Here is a 25,259-nt window from a genome sequence, read left to right on the forward strand (position 1 = left end):
CAGTTTATTGCCACCTTCAGCCTGATCCTAGAGTCCCAGGATTGAGTCCCACGTTGGGCTCCCTGCATTGGAGCCTGCTTCTTCCTCTGCCTGTGTCTCTGCCTCTCTCTCTCTCTCATTAATAAGTAAAAAAAATCTTTAAAAAATAAAAATAAATTATATCTTTTAAATGGAGCATGGCAAATGGAAACTTTATTCTGACTAATTTATAGTTACCCAGTTGGCTAGGGATTATAAACTTTTTAAGAAACACCTCTCAAAATAGGAAGACATTTCTGATTATAAAAGACAGAGCATTCTTTCTTACCTCTTGGCTCATAAATTATATGAATTCCAGCACTAATGAAAATTTCTGGGTTAATTATCTAAGAAATCTGAGTATCCCTGTAAAGGTGACAATGAATCAAAGAAATTTCCTTTGCCTCCTGTATTCCAGTATTGCTATGAAGGCATCATTTAAGCTATTGCACGATAATTCATTTTAAGCTGCTTGAAGAGAATCATTAATTAAGAACTAGCTTCTATATCCGAACCTACATTAGACTACTGTGTCTACATTTTGCTTCTGTATCTTATGAGGATAAAATGGCAGATAAAAGCACCCCGAATGTTTCAGGCATTTGAAAATAGTGATTTGGAAGAGGGGCAATGGTATAAGCCACTTAAGACCAAATCAAATGCTATATCTCTGTTATTTTCCACTTTTAATAATAAGGTTTAGCAAGCTTTTCATTTTTGACACCTTTCCACTTTTCTGTTTATCAGGGCTTTTTGATAGATGTCCTTCCTCCTGGAATGTATCCAGAGTCTGTGATCTGCAGGTTGAGAACAGAAAGTTTCCTAAACTCTGAAACAATAAGCCCTTAAGTTATACATTTGGGATGACTTCTGCTCTAGAGCTTTCTATTAGAATGATACATTTTAGACCTCTGAAAATTAAGAAATGTTACAGAATATCCCCTCCCCCTTAAACAACAACAACAACAAAGAACAAATTATGCAAACAAATAATGAAAACCCAGGGATCCCTGGGTGGCGCAGCGGTATAGTGCCTGCCTTTGGCCCAGGGCGCAATCCTGGAGAGCCGGGATCGAATCCCACGTCGGGCTCCCGGTGGATGGAGCCTGCTTCTCCTTCTGCCTATGCCTCTGCCTCTCTCTCTCTCTCTCTCTGTGACTATCATAAATAAATAAAAATTAAAAAAAAAAAAAAAGAAAACCCAATAGTGGCCTAGAATAAACTCCTGAAATTCTTTTCATGATGTCACATCCTAAAGGTTTCAAAATAGACTTATACATTTAATAAATAATAGTGATGTTATGCTTATATAATAATTTAAAGTCTGGAGAAATGCATATACTCTCCCATCTAGTTGTTACAATCTCCTTATGAAGTAAGTAGGGCAGACATTATTGTAGCTACCCTAAAGATTAAAAAGCTAAGGCAAAAAGAAGACAATGACTAGCCTAAGGGCACAGAACAATATAAAATGGGATTGTGACTACCAAGGTCTTTTGATATCTTGTTTATTTTTTTCTAACAAAATTATTAATTTTGGACAATTAATAATTTTGAATTACAAGTCTCATTGATGCTTATTTATAGCTTGACTCACACCAGTCAATTTTTAAAGTTTTAGACCTTCTATTAACCACCTAGTAGAGCAATAGAATTTAGGGGCAATCTCACAGGTGAAAAATGTCCAAAAAGGAACAAATAAATGAAAGTAAAATGCCATATACTGGGAATAGAACTTGTTACATGAAGAATTCACTGGGGGCAAATATGTGTACACAAAAATGTTTACCTTAGAATTATTTGACTGTAAATATTGTAGACAAAATTAAGTGTTCATCATAGGGAATACAAATAAAATACGATAACCTAGCTTTATAAAATATGATGCAAGATAAGTGAGATCTAAAAGTAGGGAAAAGAAAAGATGGTCATTTTTAAAATGTTTATAAGCAGAATATAGTCCATATACCTTCACATACATTATATATTATATAGTATATATCCTATATAGAGTATAAATGTATCACAGCATACACATTACAACCTACAGATATGTTCACATATCTGTATTTCTATATAAATAGACATATATATGTATGTAAGTATAAGAATATATATATATTCTATAACTATATATATATAGTTTTGGAAACATAAGTACCAAATTGTTAACAGTGATTACCTCTGGGAATGAGATTATAGTAATATAGAAGTGTAGACTGATAACTTTTAATTTCTGGTTTTCCTACTTCTACACTGTTTGAGGTTTGTGTAGTCACCAAGTGCTATCTTTAATATATTAGGAAAAAAATATGAAGAGTTGTTATGAGCTGATTATTTAACAGGTTTAAGAAAATACTCTTTGAATGCAGAGCCAAACTAAGTTATTAGGGAAATAGTACCATTTAAAAAGTAACTCTAATTCTTTGCTTCTGCCCTTTCCGCTGCCTGGAATGCAGATATGGTAGATGGGCAAGATACCTAAGACCCCAAGAAAGAAGTCATAATTTGTGGAAGGTGGTATAATAAGAGAACAAACCTGGGATCTGATATCATAGAGCTACCATAGGAGCAATGTTTGGCCTAGTATGTAAGAGAAAAAGTTTCACTCACCATGTTTAAGCTAGTATTATTTTGGCCTTTTACAGTAGGTAAACCTAATACAGTATCTGATTCCACATAATATTCCAAGTGCATGACTTCTTCAGTCCTCATGGAAAATATGTATCTACTGTAGAGTTAGAATCAAATGCTCTCCTCCTCTGTTTTATTAAATATTTTTTTCTGCTTCCATATTTTCCTATCAACCTCATGACTAAAGTTTGCCTTCTAACAGAGTTTGTGATTTTTTTTTTTTTTACAGCGAAAGAGCCTGTATACTGGAGAACAGAGGTGTCTGGTATCACTGACAGTTACATTTATTCAAAATAAAATAATATATTGCTTTTCTGAGCTTTTACTTGTACTTCAGTCTGATAACTTTAGTGTGAGCCTGCTACAGAGATGAGATTCTATGTTTGCTGTGGCCAAAAAAAAAAAAAAAAGAATTTAGAAGTCAATGGCTTAGGCTGGACTATAGCAGATTTATATCTGGTAACACCACATTTTGAGGCCTCTTGGCTGAGAACCCAGTGTCATTAGCCAAACACTCTTTCCACTGGACAAATCTACGTTATCAAGAATCAAGTCAAAAAGAAAATACTGACCCAAAGGGGTTTATATTTAAATTGAATGTCATGCTATATTCTTAAGTGTTAAAAAAGTAAACAAGATGAATTAAAAGATTAAATATACACTTATAGCCTAAAATCTGAGGAATTTATTGGAAAATGGACTTTTGCCTTTTAAAAAAAAATATATTCATTTCTTTGAGAGAGAGAAACAGAGATAGTGACAGAGATAGTGAGAGAGAGCAGGAGCAGGAACAGGAGCAGGGAGAAGCAAGCTCCCCACTGAGCAAAGAGTCCTACGTGGGACTGATCCCAGAACTACAGGATCATGATTAACCAACTAAGCCACCCAAGTGCCCCAGGGCTTTTGCCTTTTTTTTTTTTGTTTGTTTGCTTGTATGTGTATATTTTGGTGGTATAGCGTGTGTGTGGGGAGGGACAGATCAAACATTAGTTGCTAACATGGCTCAGTTATCATCTCACAAAGTCATGATGCTTAAAATTAATTACGTGTCTAGCTCTATAAACAATGAAGCACAACATAAGCTATTATTTTTATACCAAGTTATGACACTTTGTCACAATAAAGATATGTACATCTCCCTTTTCTTAGTGATGAATCTTGTAGAAATATTATAAACTACCTTTTAGGAAAATACCCCCCCACACAATTTTTGACATCTTTCCCATGAGAATTGGAGGGTGGCTGACACCATATAATTGTAGAATGTTACATACTTTTTTGCATTCAATTCTCTTTACTTTTTAATCATCTCATATTTTTAAGCCAGCAATCTAACTTCTTTCAGCTGGGAATTTAAATGATTGGTTGTTTATGTACCACAGCAATTCTTTAAAAATATACACATATAAACTATATATATTTACTAATAGTACTAATTATATGTATTTATATAATATATAATGTATACTATATATGTGTATAATTTAATATATATATTTACTAAGCTCTACAACAAAGTCAGGTCCACCCAAAGTCATTTGCTTATAAGATGTTTTGGGAGGAGGGGGGTAAAAAAGAAGAGCTGGTCAAGATGATTTAAAAACACACAGACACGGAAGCCTGAATATATGATTACATCCTCTTCTCTCTGCTTATGTACAAAGAACCTACAGTATGTGATTTCTGACAACACATGTTTCTTATTTTGTCAGTTTGATAAAAGCGTACCATGTCAATGGTTTTTAGCTTGTGATTTGGTGATTGTTTCAGCACTGATTGTCAACGACCTGTATGTCAGCTGACACAGCTGACACAGTTAAATCAGAAATTAGCATGCAGTCTCCTAAAATGCCAGACACATGGACCCTTTACACAAGAGAGATATAATGGAACCCACATGATATCCCCATTAAACAATGAAACATGTGACATTAACCAAAAACAGGAACACATCAGCAAATATGCCTGAGGAAGTTTATGGTATTTAACTCCTAAACATTAATTTTATTGTGGTGTATGAGGAACTAATTAACTGAGAGTTTCCTTTTTTATTGGAAGCGGAAATGCTGTTCAGAAAACTGATGAAGAATAAATACAGCATATTTTAAGTTTATTAAGCTTGGCTCATCGACTTCTATTTATTTAAGCTAATCTCATAAGGCAATTAAATATTTCAATCAGTAACTTTATACGGCTATTTTTATTTAACACATTTCTGAAAAATTAATCAATGTGTTAAAATGCAGAAAGAGTATATTAATATATTTCTAGTTTCGTATAGCCAAAACAATGACTAATTAAGTTTTCAAAAAAAAAATCACATGATCTTTTCCAACATGAGCTTTGATAAATATACAAAGGGAAATGACAATAGAAAAAGTCAAAACTTGGTGATTATGATGTAAATGGTTAGGGCTGTACCTACATGAGACAAATGGAAACCATCAGCACTGTAATACTTTTCTCTAAATAATTCTATTTTCCTAGTCAGAGGAAGCCTTGTTCAGGTGTGGCAGAATGTATTTGATCCTGGATAAGATATACAGTATAATTAATTTTCAGGTGTGGTTTTAGAATTTTTTATTTTTCCTTTTGAAACAGGATCTGTGTTTGCTGGCACAATGCTAGGCACTACTTCATATATAATTCTATTTAATCTCTGTAACAGTTCAGTAAAGTGAGTTATTAATCTATATTATAAATGAAGAAACTGAGGCTCAGTAACCTGCACAAGGACAATCAAAGTAGCAGAACAAGGCAAAACTTGACTCCAATTCCATACTCTTTCATTCCAAGTGCCTTCCAACTAGTAGTTGCCTATTTGACACTGGGTTAGTTAAATCAAAATGAATAAAACAATTAAATGTTTGAAATTACATAGACATAGGAATCAGCTGGTGTAGACAAAGGAATCAACTGATTATCTATACAATATTGTTCCTAAGCTGTAAGTGCAAGAACATTTTGTTATAATATTCTGTTCTGTGGTTGTAATATGATAGGTCAACACCAATAAATTTCCAGTAAAAAAGGTCATAATAAGTTTTTAAATGAATATATACTAGACTAGGCCAAAAGTTCCTAAAATTTCTTGGATTCAGGCACCATCAGTGGCTCAATAACTTTTTCATGACACCCACAGGACAAGAGAAATACCCAACTGCTTCATTTTGTTAAGCAGTAAGGTCCAAAAATTAGGTAATTTATGTAGTGTCTGATGAATGTCTCTGTATTTTTCCTGAAATTTTAAAAATGCTGTATGCCTCTGTGGATTAGTAAAAGCACTCTGGTAATTTAGCACACAGTTCAGGAACTTTAGCACTAGGCACATGCCCATGTATGGGCAAAGACTATCTGTAGCTATGTGACACATTCAATTTGACACTTTGGGCTAAACTCTCGAGCCAACTCTTTTACAACTGTTTGTTTTATACTGTATATAGAAAATGGGTTATTTTATTGGATTGCCTTCCTGTAGATTTTTTTATTTCCAAATAAAATGCGTTCCTGTCAAAAAATTTCTAAAGCAGCTATTACAATTATATGACTAGAAATTTTACACCCAAACAGAAAGGAGAGGGGCAGAGGACTGCAGTTATTAGTAAAAAGAGAAACACCTATTCCTTTCATTTCTGCCTATAAACTATGTATTCTGAACGAACAGCATTTAACCTTGAGAGTGGGGTGAGAGGAAGCCATGTGTTGTGGAAAGAGAACTGGAAGTTGGAGTCAGTTAAGTGGTATTAACCAAACTTATGGCCATCAACCACCTTATCTCAAAAGTCTCTCTCAAGTTTAACATGCTAAAACTAACATACACATTCATAATTATTTTGAATTTTGTTAGATTTTTTTTACCATGATGAGCAAACACAAAAGTGGTATCTTATTGCCAACATGAAACTATTTTGTAGGTGTCAAAAGTGTGTACGTTTTATTTCAAAACTATGTACCTAAAACAAGTTTTGTGGTTCACAAGTTGGAGCCTTTGGTTAACAGGTTAGGATTTTAGACAGACTTTCCAACAGAGGCAAATGGACTATGTCTTTGGACTCTTCAACCATCCAAGGTGTATTTGAACCAGTTTATTTGTACACTATTTATTTTATTATTCAGCAGATAGAACCTTATTTAGTTTTAAAATTTATTTCAAGAAATTTAAAGAGTTTTCTGATTCATATGAGCAAGTACCTACAAAGATAATTAAAAATTGGGATTTGGGGGGCACCTGCATGTCTCAATCGGTTAAGTATCTGACTCTTGATTTTAAGTTCAGGTCATGACCTCAGAGTCATGAGATTGAGCCTTGTAATGGGTTCCACAGTAGACATGGAACCTGCTTAATATTCTCTCTCTCCCTCTCCTTCTACCTCTCACCCCTATCCCCTGCTCATGTACATGTTCTTTCTCTCAAAAAAAAAATTGAGATTTTTAATTATGCAATATAAAAACTGGGATATGTCTACAAATAGTAACTTAGTTGACAGTTTTCATAGACCTAACCAGTTAAATATACAGATTATTTCATTAATTTCTTCCCCTGAATGGAATGGTCTGTGAATTGAGTTGGTTGATCAAATCAATGTTTTTACATAATTCTTTTCATGTTATTTTATATATTAAAAATATTCAGTTTAATAATGTACCATTATTTTTACCTCCTTAGGAGTTTGAAAGCATTTTTAGATATCAAGAAATAAATAGGAAAATAAATAACTAGATATAGATCCATGAAGAAGTGTTGTTTCATATTTGATTTCATTAGTAGCAAATGCCAGAACAGAATCTGAGATTTTGATAATACTACATCAATATTTGTGAATTTATCTACAAATTCATGGATAAGAGTAAACTACAACATTCTTTAAAGCTTCTTTTCTATCTAGACAGTTTGCTCTGAAATCTTTGGCTGTACTGCTATTAATTTATTTTTCTATGTTTTACAGACATTCATTCTAGCAGTTAAGAGAGAATCCAGCAACTCTATACTGTGGGTTCCACTCCACACCAATTTCTACTATTAAATTTCTCAAAAAGAAAATACTTTTATGTCCAACTTAAAACTTTTTTTTTTTTTGGAAAAGAGAAGATGCTAACTCATCTATGATTATGTTCTTCAATGATTTTTGGTTTGGGTTTAAAAAAATCTTATTTATTTTAAAGAGGAAGAATAAGCAAGCAGGGGGAGGGGCAGAGGGAGAAGGAGAGAGAGAATTCTGATTTTGAGAGAATCCTGAAGCAGACTCCCTGCTGAGAGAGTCAAGTAGACCCCGACTCTGAGATCATGACCTGAGCCAAAATCAAGAGTTGGCCACTTCACTGACTGAGCCACCCAGGTGCCCTGAACTTATGTTTTTATTTTATTTTTTCCCTGTTGAAAAAATTTTTAACTTTCTTGTGTGGTTCCCAAGATTTTTATTTTATTTTATCAAGTCACATAGTCTAAACAGAAAAATTTACCATCGATACTTTCTGTGAATGGATTGATGAAAAGCATTTAAATTTTTGATACCAAAAAATACAGGTTTTATATTGAAAGTCAAATCAAGATGATTTGGTCAGCCTCTTTCATTGAGAGCTATGTAATAATACTCAAATTAAAATAACCGACAAGCAGAGAAGTCACATATGGTTGACAATTATGGAGAGAAAATAATAAGAAAGCAACTGAAGAGAGATTGCAAGATTTGTGTCCTTCTTCATCTCTATTCTTTCTTGCAATGTGATGAAGGAGGAATAGTCTAGACTATTGATTCCACCCAAACTGACTCAAACTGCCGGAGTGTCAACAGGGTGGTACTTTCTTTTCCTATTGGATTCTAAGTTTTAGAGTTTGGCATGATACTAGTTTCAAGCTTGCCAGCAGCTATAAAGGCTTTATTCTATTTTATTTCCAAGGTTACAAAAGAAGTGGTATTATTTATAATTTTAAACACCAAAGGTATAAATATCAAACGGTTAATATATGAACAATTTTAGAAAGGGAAAAATTTCTCCATGCCACATCACATTAACACCGAACAAATTTGGTATGCCAACTCTGTCAAATGGGAGTGAAGGAGAGGTGTTCTTGACCTTTTCCAGGCCTAGAGTTATGCTATTGTTCATACTCAATATGGTTTTCTCTTTAGCACAATATTTGCTAATGGGTCTTATTTCTACAGTTGCTTAAAAAAATTTCTTTCTGGAAAACAGAACTAGTCTATATGTATATATTGCAGGTGCAGTCTGAGGTAACTGATGATTTTTAAAAGTGTCTTTTTTTCTTCACTTTAGTAACCAAGGTTACCAAAAAACACATTGGCAACATGTGTTTAATGTGAATAGTAATTCCTTAGGAAAATGGAAACAAAACAAAACAAAAAATATTTTATGGTTAAAGATTCAGAATTTAGTGTAGCAAGAGAGTTTGAAATTCTATATTTAGAATCTAAATTATTCTTATAATTTAAATCTTTAGAATATAAATATAGTCCTTAATTGTATAAATATGTTGGTGTTTTTGGATGAATCAATCTACAGAGATAGAGTGATGTGGAAATAATACTAAATGAATAAATTCAGGATCCAGAGTGAGAACACTGTCTTAAATCAGACGAACCTGAAGTCAAGAAAAAGATGTGCAAAAGAAATCTAAAAACTGCAAAGGGCAAAATACCATACAAGAGTGAATTTTTATAGTCCTGAATTCAGCTCACTTTTTATCTAGACTCCGTAGTTGCAATCTACTCATGTCTTTTAAAATTTAAAAAACTACATCCCATTTCTTCAATATTATATAAAGAATGGTTTAAAGACTGGGAATAAATGTTAAAATGTGAACATTCAAAACACCATTTAGCAGAAAGCTTACATATGATTTCTAGTAATGTTGGACAGAGTTTCTCAACTGCAGGAAGTACTGACGCACAGCAAGATGTTAATGGGGCAATTTATTAACATATAAATGAACCCAAATACACTGGATTTTACAAAGCAATATTCTATATGAATAGCTAAAAGACGATATTTCATTAATTGTTTTCAATTATATTCTTTTGCTTTTTTTTTTTAATTTTTTTATTGGAGTTCGATTTGCAACATATAGTTTAACACCCGGTGCTCATCCCATCCCCCCACCCAACTCCCCTTCCACTACCCCCTGTTTCTTTCCCAGATTAGGCGTCTCTCATGCTTTGTCACCCTCTCTGATTTTTCCCACTCATTTTCTCTCCTTTCCTCTATAATCCCTTTCACTATTTTTTACATTACCCATATGAGTGAAACCATATACTTTTATCAATGAAAGTATTCCAATAAACTCGCCTTTTCTGTATCTTTAAGGCCATGGTAATAATGTTCTTTTTTTTTTTTAATTTTTATTTATTTATGATAGTCACAGAGAGAGAGAGAGAGAGAGAGAGAGAGAGAGAGAGAGGCAGAGACACAGGCAGAGGGAGAAGCAGGCTCCATGCACCAGGAACCCGATGTGGGATTCGATCCCGGGTCTCCGGGATCGCGCCCTGGGCCAAAGGCAGGCGCCAAACCGCTGCGCCACCCAGGGATCCCGGTAATAATGTTCTGAAAGATAAGCTGCTTAGCAGTATAGTCTCTCTTTGGAATTTGCTATGTTTTTTATTTATTGGATTATAGTTGGCATTTTGGCCTTTTAAATTTTAGAAAGTGAAGTATTAGACTGTTTCCCAAACTAATATACAAAATCAGTTTTGGTAAAAAAAGAAGTCATAAAGTCTAAATTTAATAAGCAATACAAACAGCTATTTTGGTAAGACTTCTTATTTAGTGAAAAAATGTCCTTGTAATGTTTCTAATGAGGTGGTCATTCATTCATTCATTCAACAGGTAATGGAATGTTGTACTAAAATTTTAGATATAAAATTGAATGAATAAGACAGATTTAGCACCTGATCTCAGAGAACTTACAATTAAAATAAAGGAGGAAATACACAAGATCCAAAGGAACTAGGAGAAAGGGATCTAACTAGGTTAGGTAAGTTTCCCCTGATCTGATTTGGAAGGTCATTAGAATACTGAAGAAAGTAAACATTGACAATATAAGTTCAGAGTCAAGAAAGAGTATGGTTTGGTCTAAGACTAAGACTCCTGAGAAATTAGGCTGAAAACATAGGGAAGATATAGATGATGAAAGGCCAACTAATTCACATTAGGAAAAATGAGTTTATCTTAAAAGGTAATGGAAAGCAATTGAAGAGCATATTCCTATCTTTGCAGAAACAAACCAAACCTGAAAATTACATTAATATTATAAAAATACACTGGAAATGGAAGTTATGAAACTGAAATATAAAGAGCAAACATTGGTTTCAGAAGCATAGATATAATCTAAGTTCTTTTAAATACCAACATAAATTCTTTTCTATACTTTCTGTGTGTTTCCTCTTTAAAATAAAAATGCTATATGAGTGATCTCATTTCTTGGTGTGGCAGGAATATTAAATTGCCTAATTTAAAGCCATTCCCTCCACCCACTCCCAAATGGAAAATCAGTGGTACTTACTACAACCAGCCTTATAGCTGAAGCCTGGAGGAAGCAGGAATCCTTGCTGGGCAGCTGCAGCCAGTGTTCGTTGATCAGGAGGAAACACGGGAATCATTAATGGCGGCAGTTGACCTTGAACCTGCTGAACGTTATAGAGCGAATCAAAGAGACGAAGTTTTGGTGCTCCATGTTTCCCACCCTCCTTACTTTATGACAAAAGAAGACCATTTATTAAATTCAAATAAACTGAGATAGAAGCTTGCTCAAACACTGGGCCTGAGGTCATGTCTTAGGAAAATTAGAGTATACTACAGTTGGAGGTGTTACCAAGCAGCTCATTTTCTCACTTGATGAATAATTTCCCTATTTATTTTACATGAAGCATCACTCTTTCATACAAGAAAGCTTTTACTTATGCATTAATATAATGGTCAAAAAATTACCCTTAGGTTGAACTAAAATCTCCTTCTGTAAATCCTGTTAGGGCTCTTTCTATCTTCTAAAACACACCTAACTAAACCGGTATCATTTTACGTACACTAGCTTTTCATTATTTGAAGGTAATTATCATGTTCACGTAATATTGAAATGTTTTGAACAAAAGAGCTGGGAAAGAAGCTTAGAGAGTTACCAAGACTTTCCAATTTGTTTATAGAAAGGTAATTGGGGCCAAAAGAAAATTGATTCATCTATGGCCAAGGAATGGGACAGTTAGATCAGGTCTAAAGTCCAGTCCCTTAGACCCCATTCCGATTATACTTTTGTTTCCATCTATCATTTTACAATCAATTGAACCACTCATCAAACCACATGGTCTCTATTTTGGTCGTCATCTTTGGAATACACTTTCATTTGCTGATGTCATTCTCAGAATATGGGGTTTTCGCATCAGTAAATAAATAATACAGCACAACAGAATCACTATCTTCTTTGAACTGAGCAGAGATTTCTAGAAATATCACTTAATACAGTCATTTCCTCAGCAATGTCACATTACTGATTAATGGAAAGATTGTTATCACTAAAATAAGTAAGATTCTACTCCAAAATATTTAATTAAGCAAGATCACCCTAGTGAACATGATCATGGGTTAGCATTTGTCACTAAATACATAACCAAGAATTTACAATCATACTAAAAAAATCACATATCTGACACTTTATTCTCCCTTACTCCTCCTTCTACACATTAATTCAGTTATTTAGAAAATATTTAAAAAACACATACTATGTACAAGAAAATGAAATTGTCAGTAGGGAAACAAGAGTGAAGAAGAAAAGCAAGATTCAATGTAATGTATGCCCATTACATTACAGTGGGGAGAATGATACAAAACTAAGACAAACAAATATCCAGAAAAGATTGCAAATTCACTCAGTTGCTAATCCTAACAGCAACCCTGACTTGTTTTCCTTTCCTCATTGGCACTGAACATTCTTGAGGAACTTGTGATTCTCATAATGCTCATCATTTCTTACTTTAAAAGTCCACCTTCAGTTTGTCCATTATTTCATCTTTCGCAGTAAACCTCTGAGATATTTCTGAAATTTTGGTTGTTGAGTGTGTGCGCTGTCAGTTGCGGGGGATGTTTGAGAGAAGGGTGGGAAGGAGGGAGAAAGAGACACAGAGACAGAGAGAAAAATAAGCACTATAAGAATGAGATCTGTTTTCAACAATGACTCCAAATTGGAAAGCATTTATTTTAGCCAAAAGGACTTTAAACCTATAACTGCCACCAGAGTGAAACTAAAAGGGAATGACAACAAACAGGAATACAAAAAGACAGTGTCTTAGGGTTAGAGCAGAAGGTATATATCACTACAGCCAGCATTTTTTGAGCATATTGGAGGAAAGATATACCTTATGTAGAAACCAATGGAAAACAACTGATTAAAGACTCAAATTAGAGACTGCATATTGAGCAAGTTTGTAGGAATAAGTGGTCTAAAACAAGAGATAGACATCTGAGGGAAAAATAGCATGGCTGCTAGTTCAGTGCAAGAAGAGGATGCTGAGCAGAATGACAAGCAAAGAAACAAACAGCAAACCAACTCCTGTATATATTTTATATTTTGTTGTTTGTAAGTTATTATAATTTATACAGTATGTCTCCTCCTTTCGAAGATAGCATCAGTAAGATGATGTACAAATGAATTTAACAAGAGCATTTTAGAAAGAAGAAAGGAGCCTCAAATGAAACGCATATAAGGGTTGTAAAAAGTATCCACATTTCAGATACCTTAAAATTTGGGAAAAATAACTTCCAGAATTGTAGAAACAATAGGTTCTTGTTTTAGTGCAGTAGTTCTCATACTTGAATGTATATTAGAATCACCTGGCAAGCTTTGAAACCTCCTCAGTGCCCAGACGACATCCCATGCCAACTGAGTCTGAATCAATAGGGGTGAGACCCAGCCATGAGCATTTTTTTAAAGTTTCCCTGATGATTCCAGCGTGCATCCAGATTTGAGAAGTATGGTCTTAGAGAATGCTTTTGGTCACTGCTGACAAATCTTTTTGTCTTCTTCACATTTTGCCTTGAGTTACAAAGCACCTTTGGGTATGTAAGCAGTTGAAAGGGAGATTCCTGACTTTTACAGGTTCTGGGGCCTACAGTTTAGAGCCAGATATTAAGCTAGGTTGCTCATAGAATTCCTTCTTTTTTTTTTTTTTTAGATTTTTAAAATTTATTTATTCATGAGACACACACACACACACACACACAGAGACAGAGACAGGCAGAGGGAGAAGCAGGCTCCATGCTGGAAGCCCGATGTGGGACTTGATCCATAGAATTCCTTCTAATTGAGTCTTTCATCTGTTTTTTTATGTCCCTTTTGTGAGAAACTTTTGATAGTTTGTTTCTACCCAAAGAACAGCAACCAAATCCCTCAGCGTGGCATTCAAGATTCTTCACAATTTGTCTTCAGTCTATCTTTCCAGATATGTGCCCTTCCTCAGAGCTGTACTCTTACCTCAAAGGACCATGAAGAGTTCCTTGCATACTCGGTGTTTTTCCATGCCTGAGTGTGTTCAAAAGTATTTTCTCCTCTGTTGTGAGTGATTTCTCTTTTCCTTTTCTTCTTGGCAAAATTTTACTTATTTTTCAAAGGCTTTTGAGACCCACATAATGTGTTTGCCTGTGAAGCACTTCTTTCTTGTGGTGCCAATTTTCAAGCAGAAAGAACTGTTACTTCTTTTAACCTCATAAAGCTAATACAATACTTACTGTATTGAATAATAGTTACTTGTATAACTCGAGTCTCCCTTATGACCTATGAGCTTCTTTAGGAAAGAGGTTGTAACTTATTACTGTACCTCTAGAGCTTAGCACAGCAGCTGAAACTATTATATGTATGGATAATTCATGAATAAAGAAGAAGAACAAATTATATAGTCCCATCTTTTAAAATACATCTTTGTGCACCAACTCCAAATGTCCACAAAAGGCCTGTGGACAGCAGTTATTTAATGACCAGAAAGGAATCCAATTTCACCAAAGAAGAATGACAGCATAAAGTACTAACTTCTTTGTGTTCTTATTCTTAAGCCATAGCTAAATAGTCTTATACAGGATGGTATGTCCATGCTTCTTAGGATTAGGCATGCATGAAGAAATAGAAAAGTAATCCAGATACATTAGAGATTTATTACATATTTCTGTAATGGATAGATATGCCTGCTTATCATGTTCTAGTATCATGTTGTTTAATTATACCTTTACAATATGTTTTAATAATAGGTGTTGTTACTACTCTATTATTACTATTTTCTTTTTTCAAATATTTCCTGGCTTTTCGTTTAACATTTATTTTTCCACATTAATTTTAGGATATGGGATTTCTATCTGAATTCATTAGCCTGATGGCTTCATAGCCAATAACAGGCTATATCTTTCAATTTATTCAAATCTTCTTTTGCTTCATATAATTCTTGTAGTTTTCTTGGTAATTTTACATTTATGTTTGTTTAAGAATATTTTTATTTCTGAGGCAACATAGGTTGCTCAGTCAGTTAAGTGTCTGACTCTTGGTTTCGGCTCAGGTCATGATCTTAGGGTTGTGGGATTGAGCCCTGCATCCAGCTCTATGCTGGGCACAGTCTGCTTGGGATTCTGTTTCTCCCTCCCCCGGCTCACATACTCTCTCTATAAATAAAAAAATGAAATCTTAAAAAAATTTTATTGCTATTATAAAGGGATTTTTTTGTTATATTGTTTAACTAGTTAAACTAGTACACAGACTGTTCATGTGTGACAGTTTTTATCCAGGTAATTCACTTAAACCCTAATAATTATTAATAATTTTCAGGTAGAAGTTTGAATATTTTAAAAAATAAATTGTAATGAATCCCAGTGCTTTTAAAAATCTGTGTATTCTAAGCTTTTGTCTTATTATGATTATGGAAATGCATTTTGCTTTAGTTTTATAATTTGTTTCAGTATCTTAAATTTTCCAAGTTCCAAATATATAGAATAACAGAGTGTTAAGGTTGAGAAAGATCCTACAGATTGGAACACACAATCATTCTGCTGATGAGGAAATAATGCCTTGGCCTATAAATTGTTCAAGTTCTTACATTAAGGTAGAGGCAAAGTTAATATTGGAACTACTCTTAACTCTTAATCTAGTACTCTTTTTCCACATAATGAGGAAAGCTGACTGTGGTAGGGAAGGAGAAATCATGAGGGAAAGAAAGGAACAATAATGAAGAATAAGCCTAATTTCACAGTCCCAATGATGGGTTTTCTTTAGATGATCATACAACAGATTATAGAGTATTGCACTAAAATTGAGGATAAACAGTAAAATAAATATAATCCAAAGTATGTGGCTAATCCACATATGCAGCTAAAAATGCATTTCAAAATATAGTTGATCATTATCTGTAGAATCTATATATGCAAATTTGCCTATTCACTAAATTTACTTGTTACCTCCCCTCACCACCAAATGTACTTGTATCAGTGCTTTGCAGTCACTCACAGACATGCACAAAAGAGTAAGAAATTTTGTTGGCAATTTCACTATTTAAAATGTATATAAAATCAATAATAAATATTAATAAGATGTCTTTAAAAAGAAACACACATAACACAAGGTTATGTATAGATCAAGTTATGAAAATGGTGTGACTAAAGGCTCTCAGGAACTTAACTACACCTTCCACAGGAGCATTGTTTTGTATTTGCTCACTGTTCATGGCAACTTTATAGAACATAAGTAGTGCAAATAATGAGTACCAATTGTATTACTGCTATATCTTAATTGATTTTCAGTTTACTGCTACTGAAATTTTGTCACCCTTTGGGAGAAAAGGGACACATTGCATCAAAACAGTATAATGTTTTCCTGGTTGAATTCTAAAACTAGTTTCTTATAGGGTTAGTAATTCACACTTACATATTTGCAGTTTTGAATATTTCCAATCCTATTCACTAATAACTTAGTTTATTTTCTTTCACTTAATGCATGAAATTCCTTTTAAGCTTCTAATTAAGGTTTAAAATGTGTGACATTTATAATTAAGTTTCAATAAAATTCTTTTGTCACAAAATTTTAGTTCTTTTTATAGGTAGCATGTTATTCGCTAGTTAGAACAACCCACAATAAATTTAAGAGGCTACTTCCCTTCAGACGACATATTGTTTTAACATTTTTTATCATTCCACCACATAGTGCAATCATGCCCTCGAAAATCTTAAAAATGTAATACAAACCAGCCACATTACCATACTTGTAAAAAACTAAGTTAATACTTATCAATTATTCCTAGTTAAATATTTATATTTTATGTAAATATTCTATTGCAAACCCCTTTAGTGACTCCCTGAAACTAATATATCAACTAGGTACTTAAGATTATTAATTTAGTTTTCACTCACATGGCTCAGTTTATTAGTTTATTCATTCAATCAACATTTTCACTAAGCAGAATGTGCACTTTTGGGAAGCCTGGGTGGCTCAGTGGTTGGGCATCTGCCTTTGGCTCAGGTCATGATCCTGGGACCCAGGATCAAGTCCCACATCGGACTCCCTGCGAGGAGCCTGCTTCTCCCTCTACCTATGTCTCTCCCTCTCTCTCTGTGTCTCTCATGAAGGAATAAATAACAGCTCTTTAATAAAAATGCAATTAAAAAAAAAGAAGAAGAAAGAATGTGCACTTTTTTTGGTAACCAGGGATGCAAAGATGAGTTCACATGCGATGATATTTCCTCTCTAGGAGCTCTGAGTCTGGTGGAGCATGTGGGTAGGTAACTATAATACATTGCCATTAAGTGAACAACAGAGACTTGTATAGGATACTATGGAAGCACAGATGAGAGACTCCTTTGGCCAGGAGATATCAAGACAAGCCTCAGGGGGACAGGTCCAACAGGTACAGGGTCTGAACCAATAAGTAGGAGTTAGTCAAGCAAAGAGATGGGAGTGTAGGAAAAGAATTCTAAGCAAAGAAGGAGACATGAACAAAGAAATAAGGAGAAGAAAAAGCACCACGTGAAGGGGAAGCCATCTGAGCAGTCTGGGTTAGCAAAAAATGTAAGAAGGAAGCAGTGGTGAGAAGGTCTATCTGAATTAGTTTGTGTATCAGGGTAAAAAGCATGAAATTCCCAATCTAGGCTCTGGAGAACCACTGAAGGGTTTTAAGTAGGTTAGGTAGAGTACTATGATAGGTATAGGGAGGAATTTGAAAGACCAAGCTTAGAGACCAGGTAGGAAATGATCAACTAGTAAGCTAACAGAGTCAACCAGGCAATAGATTATGAGGGCTTGATCAGTAATAGGAGGGTCAGGAATAAGGAGAAAAAGCCAAGAAACATTTTTTTAAAGATGAGAGACGTTGATAATGGGGGGTTGTTATATATGTGTGGGTACCTAAGAAATCTATGTACCTAAGTATTTATATATATAGTGAATAATATATATATATTTATATATAGCAAATAAAAATGTTTATATACAGTGAATAATATATATAGTGAATAAAAGGAGTCAAAAATAACTTTCAGATGTTTAGTTTACACAGCTATTTATACCAAAATAAAAGCACACAGAGGTAGTGACAGTTTTCATGGAAAGGAAGATATTATGTGTTTGAGGTACCCGAATATCATTCTATTGGAGATATCTTGTCAGCAGACAGATAAGGCTCCAGTCTAAAGCTAGGGAAGAGATCTTTAGAGACTATGGTCTGGGGAGTCAGCAGCTGATAGAGTGAACTAAACAATCTACAGAGAGTCTAAAGTATAACGAGAAGAAACAGCTTAAAATCATCCTGGTCACAACAATGATTCAAGGATAAACAAAGGAAGAGGAATCTACGAGTGGAGAGGTAAAATAAAATAATGAGTACAGTGTCACAAAAACAATGGAATTTCAAGGCTGATGTAGTGACTAAAAGTGGACACATGGCATAAAGAGTATTTTAGAGACAAAAAATAATATATTTTGGAATTGTTAATTAGAGGATAGTGATGAATCTAACGATATCAGTTCCATTAGAAGAGAGAATAGAGACCATATTGCAAAAAGTTGCAGACTCAATGACAGGGGAAAAAAAGAAAAGAAGACACCAATGTAGATTATTGTTCAGAGAAGGTTTGAGAAGTTAGGAGACACATCTGACAGTAGATACATAGGGATGCATAGACTTTATTAGGTAGCAGTGTTTTTAGCACATTTATTGACTGAAAGGAGCAAACAAATTGAGAATTTTAAACATAGGAAAGTGAAATCAATTGGTGGACCAAAGTTCCAGAGGAGGCTAAAAAGCAAGGCAGCATGTAGGGATTAGTTTTGAATGAGACTAACAACTCTCTCTGGGCCCTGATGATTGGTGTTATTTGAGTGGATATTTGGTGTTATTTAAGTGGATATTTTATATGTAGGGAAATGAGAAGGTAAAGAAAATCAGGCCTCAGTGATGAAGGCAAGGTTACATGCCCAAAATGAGAGAGACTGGGATTGAACAAGGGAGTTCAGCAAAGGAAAGGGAATTTGGGATCATCATTGAGAGAAATGAAAAAGAAAGTAAACCATGGACAACTAAAAAGAGTACTAGAAAACTTCTTGTTGTTCAAGCAACAATGGTGGTAAATTTGCTCAGACTACACACACAAATGTTAAAATAAAAGGCAGCTATACAATTTAAGTCATCACAATTACAAATCAAATGTAAAATCTAAAACTTTCCAATGTTCCTCGAGAGTTTAGTCAGATGAGTACTGTTGTGTTCAAGCACACATCATCTTTAGGGATCAGTACATCTACAACTGAAATCTTGCCACCTTCAGTAGGGAACTTAGCAGCTGTTTAGAAGCACACAGTGATGCTACACAGTAGTTTCTGAGAAAATGAAGAAGGTAATAGCCAAGTGAGATTGCAAGAGGGGTTTAGGTAGGCAGGATATAATTACCCAAACTGGAGTAACTGGAAAAACAAAGCTGATTTTCTATGATTAGCGAGAAGAGGCATGGGATCCTCAATGACTAGTAACAGTTTGTGATTTTTCATTTTGTAGAACAGAAAGTAGATTTGTCAGTTTATCCTATCCAACGCAATGGTCTTTAGGAAAGAAAAAAAACTATACTAAAATTAAGAATAAAGGAGTCCATTTATCTTCCAATTAATCTACTAGGAAGACTAAAGAAGATCTCATTGAGAGATACAGGGACATAGAAACAGTGCTTAAAATTGCAATGTCTGCCTTTCACTTCCCAACAGCCACACTGGAGTTGTATGGTCTCTAATTTCATGTGCTTCAAGACAAAGACAAAGTAGCCATATTCTTTTAGAACAAAAATGAACAGCCATGTGGATTTTTTTACATAGTACTCTTCTTCGGCAAAAAGCCACAGAACTTTTTTTAAAAATCGTTTCCAAGGATGAAAGTGACTTTGCCAAGCAAAGTGGCTTCAAAACAGGCCTCAAAAATACTAATAGAAAGACAGATGGTTCTACTAAGAGCTTGGCTGCCAAAATTAAAAAAAAAAAAAAAGTAGGAAAAAAAAAAAAGAAAGGAGTGATGCTATTGAAGCTGACTGCAAAGTTATCTGATGACTACAAATACTTTTGTCCCATTGCAAGTGCTAACTCTGCCTCCAGGGCTGATAGAGCCAAACTAGTAACTTCGCCACATCCGATCCCCCTGTATTCCCACCCCTCCTAAATAAAACCTGTCAGCGCCAAGCCCTGCAAAACTGCACAAGCATGCACTTGATTCAGACTGCTCTGCAGAAGCAAAATATTGCGTTGAAGAACTCCTATTTCGGAACAGACCCACAAGGAAAATTGCTTTTCTTTTCAAAACTGCCTGTCACATTTTCTTTTTCTAATCCCCCCTCTCCTCCTCCTCTCTGTCACCAAAGGGCCCCTGGGCCCTATGAGTCTAGATGATACAAACTCAATTTGTATAAAGAAGGCAAGAAGCAGCACCACAGAGAGGTGGAGATGGTTTGCAAGGATAGAGAAATAATCCAGTCAAGACACTGCAATTTTCTTTCCAAACTACTACTACAATAATACCTCCACTTTATTTCCTTCAGGGCAACTGTCATTTCTTTTTAACCAGATTGCTACTAGAGATAATAGAAACTGAAATATTATATGGTCACTGACTCTTCCTTTCAATGGCTCATTTCACTATTGCATTTTTACTTTTGCATGATGTGTTTATTGTTGGCATTGTTACTAGCATACAACCACTTTCAAATGATGTAGAATTAAGACCTCTGTCACTTTAAGGCCATGAAATTTCATTCTTAATACCATGCAGGTTTCAGTTGTATAGTTTTCTTGTCTAATAGTACCTTTTATTTATTTTCAAAATTTAAGCATTACATTTTTATGCAGCATCATTTTAATACACATTAAATTCATATCAACCAAAATGATGGCATTTCTTATAAATATAAAACATGCTTAAACAAAGTATATTTGCTGACTTAAGGAAAAACGTCTATTTTAAAAGTTGATAATCATAGAAACTTGAGAGTGGCAAAAATATGGTGTTAAATAAGAAAGCAATTGTGAAAGAGTATGGGAAAAACAGCCATTTCATTTGCCAAGGACAATTTTGAGCTGAATGAAAGAATTAAAAAGGCAATGATTAAAATATCTCAAATGATGCATTATTTAGGATTAGATTATCATCCGTTTCTTAATGGCAATATTTTATGTAGTTCGATAGCTGTTACTTGATAAAATCAAAGTCTTTCTTTATAATGCAACTCTATTTATTTCTTCAAATGTGTGTAACTATTTGTATTACTTATCATGGTTCCTGACAACAAAACATTCTAGTTCATATGATTGTGCATGGTTCTCTATTTGCATGAACAGAATCAGGCTTTGCAAATACTAATACAATCTTATATCATGCGTTACTATGTCAATTGTAATTTACATGCAAATGAAAGACAACGTAAAATATAATGCACAACATGAAATATAATATGTTTTTCAATTATATTTCTCAGGACACTATCATTAGAAAACTTAATAAAATTCACTATTTATTGATTTCTGATTTATGATGTTTTGCTAGATGGCCTATAATAGATTATTAGTGATTTTTTTTCCTCATGCAACATAAATCTCAGTTTAACATAAGTTCTTTAAAATATTACCTCAAAAAATTATCACGTTGTGGGGAGGGTTAAACTGTAACTGACTGCCAACGTGTACAGGGTTTCTTTTTGGAGTGATGAAAATGTTCTGGAATTAGACAGTGGGGATGGTTACAAAACACCATGATTATACTAAAAACCACTGACTTGTATGCTCTAAAAAAGAGTGAATTTAATGAAATATGAACTGTATCCTGATTAAAAAAAAACAAAATAAATAAATTTTAAAAGATCATATTAAAAATATACGACTTTACTACTATCTGAAGCAGCATTAAATGTGCTTTCAAATAGTCATGTATAATATTAGAATAATTTTTTGTATTTTTATGAGGCCCTTGCACATAAATTAGTTCATTTATACTTCATCCTGCCTCTTGGAGATCAGCAGGTCAGGTATTTTTTTGGTTTGTTTTTTGTTTTTAGGTCAGGTGTTGTTATTTCAATTTTATTAATAAGTTAATTGGATAGGAAAACAAATAATTTGGAGAGTTACCCATGACCACACTAGCCAAAACTAGAGCCAAGTCTAGAACTTAAATTTTTGAGTCTGCTCAATTATTAGGCAAAATTATAAAACAAAAATTAAATAATTTTCTGAAATAAAAATACTGATTTATATAAAGAGTAGAGAAACATCATCAATATTAATTTCCATATATATTTGCTCAGCATAAAAAATGATCATATTTAAATTATCTTTAAAAGATAAAGTTCTATTATGTTTTAAGAGATTTTTTTATGGCAAGGGTATCATTTTGACTTTGATTTTCATCTTTATATTACAATTTATTTTGCTTTATAGTTTCTGTCCACAATGTTCTTTAAAAATTTTCAGTATATATACATATTACTTTAATAATCTGAAAATTAATCTGAAAACCAGAGATGTAATAGAACATTATAGTGCCTGGAATAGCATAGAAGAATATTTAATACAGGAATTGCTATCCTAAAGATCCCTAAAGATCTTAAATTGTGAGACTTTGTTGGCTATTTTGGTAGAAAACGGGAAAAAGTTCTTTGATATGTGACTAAAGAATGATTGAAAAGATTTAAATTTTTTCACTCTGAATTTCATAAAATGTATATATAAAATTAACATGTATTTCAAAGTTTCCTGAAATCATTACCAATTACTTTGACCTTTATTAGTTTACTTCTTGCTGAAATATCCTATAACACCAGTATTTATTCTATGAAGTGAGCATTGGATTATGAAATCTTAACATTTTCTATTTCTTGCTGGTGTTACTTTACACTTCCCTCTTTAGATTTCAGATTATTTCTGGACAAGAGACATTTTATTCTTGGATCTGTTTTCAAATTAGAGGAGGTGAACAGGATGCCTGAGTGGCTCAGTGGTTGAGTGTCTGCCTTTGGCTCAGGGCCTGATCCTAGGATCCGGGATCAAGTCCTGAATTGGGTTCCCTGTGAGGAGCCTGCTTCTTCCTCTGCCTATGTCTCTGGCTCTCTCTCTGTGTCTCTCATGAATAATAAATCTTAAAAAGAAAGAAAGAAAGAAAAACTTTAAAAAAATTAGAGGAGGTGAAGATGAAAACTTCACCTGATTTCTACTCAAGGACTACTTTTTCCTTAAAACCCAACTTCAGTATCACTGTCTTTTTAAAGACTACCCAAACTCCCCAAGCAAAATATATTCATTCATGTGTTGAGTGCCTGCTTTGTGCTCGGTACTGCTCTCATGTCTAGGAATATTGCAATTAATCAGGCAGACAAACACTACAGGAAAAGGAATGCTGGGATGGAGGCTACAAGTTTAAATATGGGATCAATGCTAACAGTGCCATAAAAATCTGGAAGAACAGACACAATAAACCTCAATAACCCGGGGAAAAGTGTTCCAGGCAAATGGAAGAGAAGATGTTAAAAGCCTAAAGTAGTAGGGCATCTGGGTGGCTCAGTTAGTTAAACATTGTATTCTTGCTTTCTGTTCAGGTCAAGATCAGGGCTCTGCACTCAGCAGGGGGCTGCTTAAGATTCTCTCTTTCCCTCGGCCTCTGGCCCCTCACCCCAATTTCTCCATCTCAAAACAAAAAAAACAACCCCCCCCAAAAAAACAGGGGTGCCTGAGTGGCTCAGGTGGTTAAACATCTGCCTTCAGCTCAGGTCATGATCCTGGTATCTTTGGGAATGAGCCCCACATCAGGCTCCCTGCTCAATGGGGAGCCTGCTTCTCCCTCTCCTGCTGGGCCTCCCTCTGCTTGTGCTCTTTCTCTCTGTCAGATAAATAAATAAATCCTAAAACAAACACTAAGATAAGAGTGCATATGCTGTGTTCAACAAACCATTTCCTTCTGTCTCTACTCCATATAAGGATTCCACTAAGTTGAAATTACCTGTGTCGGTTTCCATGAGTAAGCTGCCCTAGGGGCAGGACATAGCAAACTCATATTGGTATCCACAATATCCAGCTTACTGTCTAGCATACAGTACATGTGCAATTTATGTCAATTACACCAATTATTTTAAAAGAGAATTACTATTAGGAAAAGCTACTACTCATGTTTCAGCCTGTATTTTTTTCAATAGGAGTAACTAGTTTATTAAAACATTTCTTTTACACAAGGGGTTTTAGGCTTTATTTCATTTTCATTCAAGATTTAACATTTTTTCTCAAAGTTAATACCCTAAAGCATGCCATACAGCTGTTGCCATTTTTAACTCCAACTCATTACCTTCCTCAGACCCTAGTTTTAGTGTCAATGATGCTAAGTTAGGTTTCATGCACTTCATTATTCCTCAGGAGATGAGAGAAATAAGTCTGATGTGTCCTTACTGAAATACCATAAGAACTGCAGTTAGATGTTATTTATGATAAGACTGCAATTTTTTATGATTCGTATGGAATGAATCCATATGTTAGAAGATTAGGAAATTAGTTCAAATATGAAACATCATGTGCTACTAAATACAGTTGAATTTTTTTGCTATCTGTTATCCATATATCAACATATAAAGCAATGTTACTAAAAGGTATGAAAACACATGAAGAATACAGTTTAATTTATAGACATGAACTTGTATACGCTAATTTTTTTTTTTTTAATTTTTGACTGGGGATCTCCAGGTGGCTCAGCGGTTTAGCGCCTGCCTTTGGCCCAGAACGTAATCCTGGAGTCCCAGGATTGAGTCCCATGTCGGGCTCCCTGTGTGGAGCTTGCTTCTCCGTCTGCCTGTGTCTCTGCCTCTCTCTCTCTCTCTCTCTCTCTCTCTCTCTCTCTCAGTCTGTGTTTCTCAAGAATAAATAAATAAAATCTTAAAAAAAAAATCTTGACTAAAAATTCATGTAAAATAACTATATACTTAAACTATGTATTATTTTTATTTTGTATAAGAAAATAAATGTGATTATACTGCTTAAATTTTTCTTTTTTTAAAAAAATTATTTGACAGAAAGAGAGAGAGCACAAGTAGGCAGAGTGCCAGGCAGAGGGAGAGGGAGAAGCAGGCCCTCC

The 25,259-nt window shown here is 34.2% G+C and overlaps 1 protein-coding gene across 23 annotated transcripts in view; it reads right to left on the reverse strand.

Annotated features, from left to right (window-relative positions):
- SOX5 (SRY-box transcription factor 5) overlaps nt 1–25,259 on the reverse strand; it is a 997,462-nt gene that overhangs the window by 116,053 nt on the left and 856,150 nt on the right. For 21 of the 23 annotated variants that reach the window (XM_038577063.1, XM_038577060.1, XM_038577061.1 and 18 more), the window contains one exon: nt 11,171–11,294. In XM_038577063.1, coding sequence (XP_038432991.1) covers nt 11,171–11,294 — 124 coding nt within the window. The remainder of the gene's footprint in view (nt 1–11,170; nt 11,295–25,259) is intronic. The other 2 variants (XM_038577058.1, XM_038577056.1) reach the window with 1 other exon arrangement.

This window comes from Canis lupus, chromosome 27 (assembly GCF_011100685.1).
Source record: "Canis lupus familiaris isolate Mischka breed German Shepherd chromosome 27, alternate assembly UU_Cfam_GSD_1.0, whole genome shotgun sequence".
Classification (NCBI taxonomy): Eukaryota; Metazoa; Chordata; class Mammalia; order Carnivora; family Canidae; genus Canis; species Canis lupus.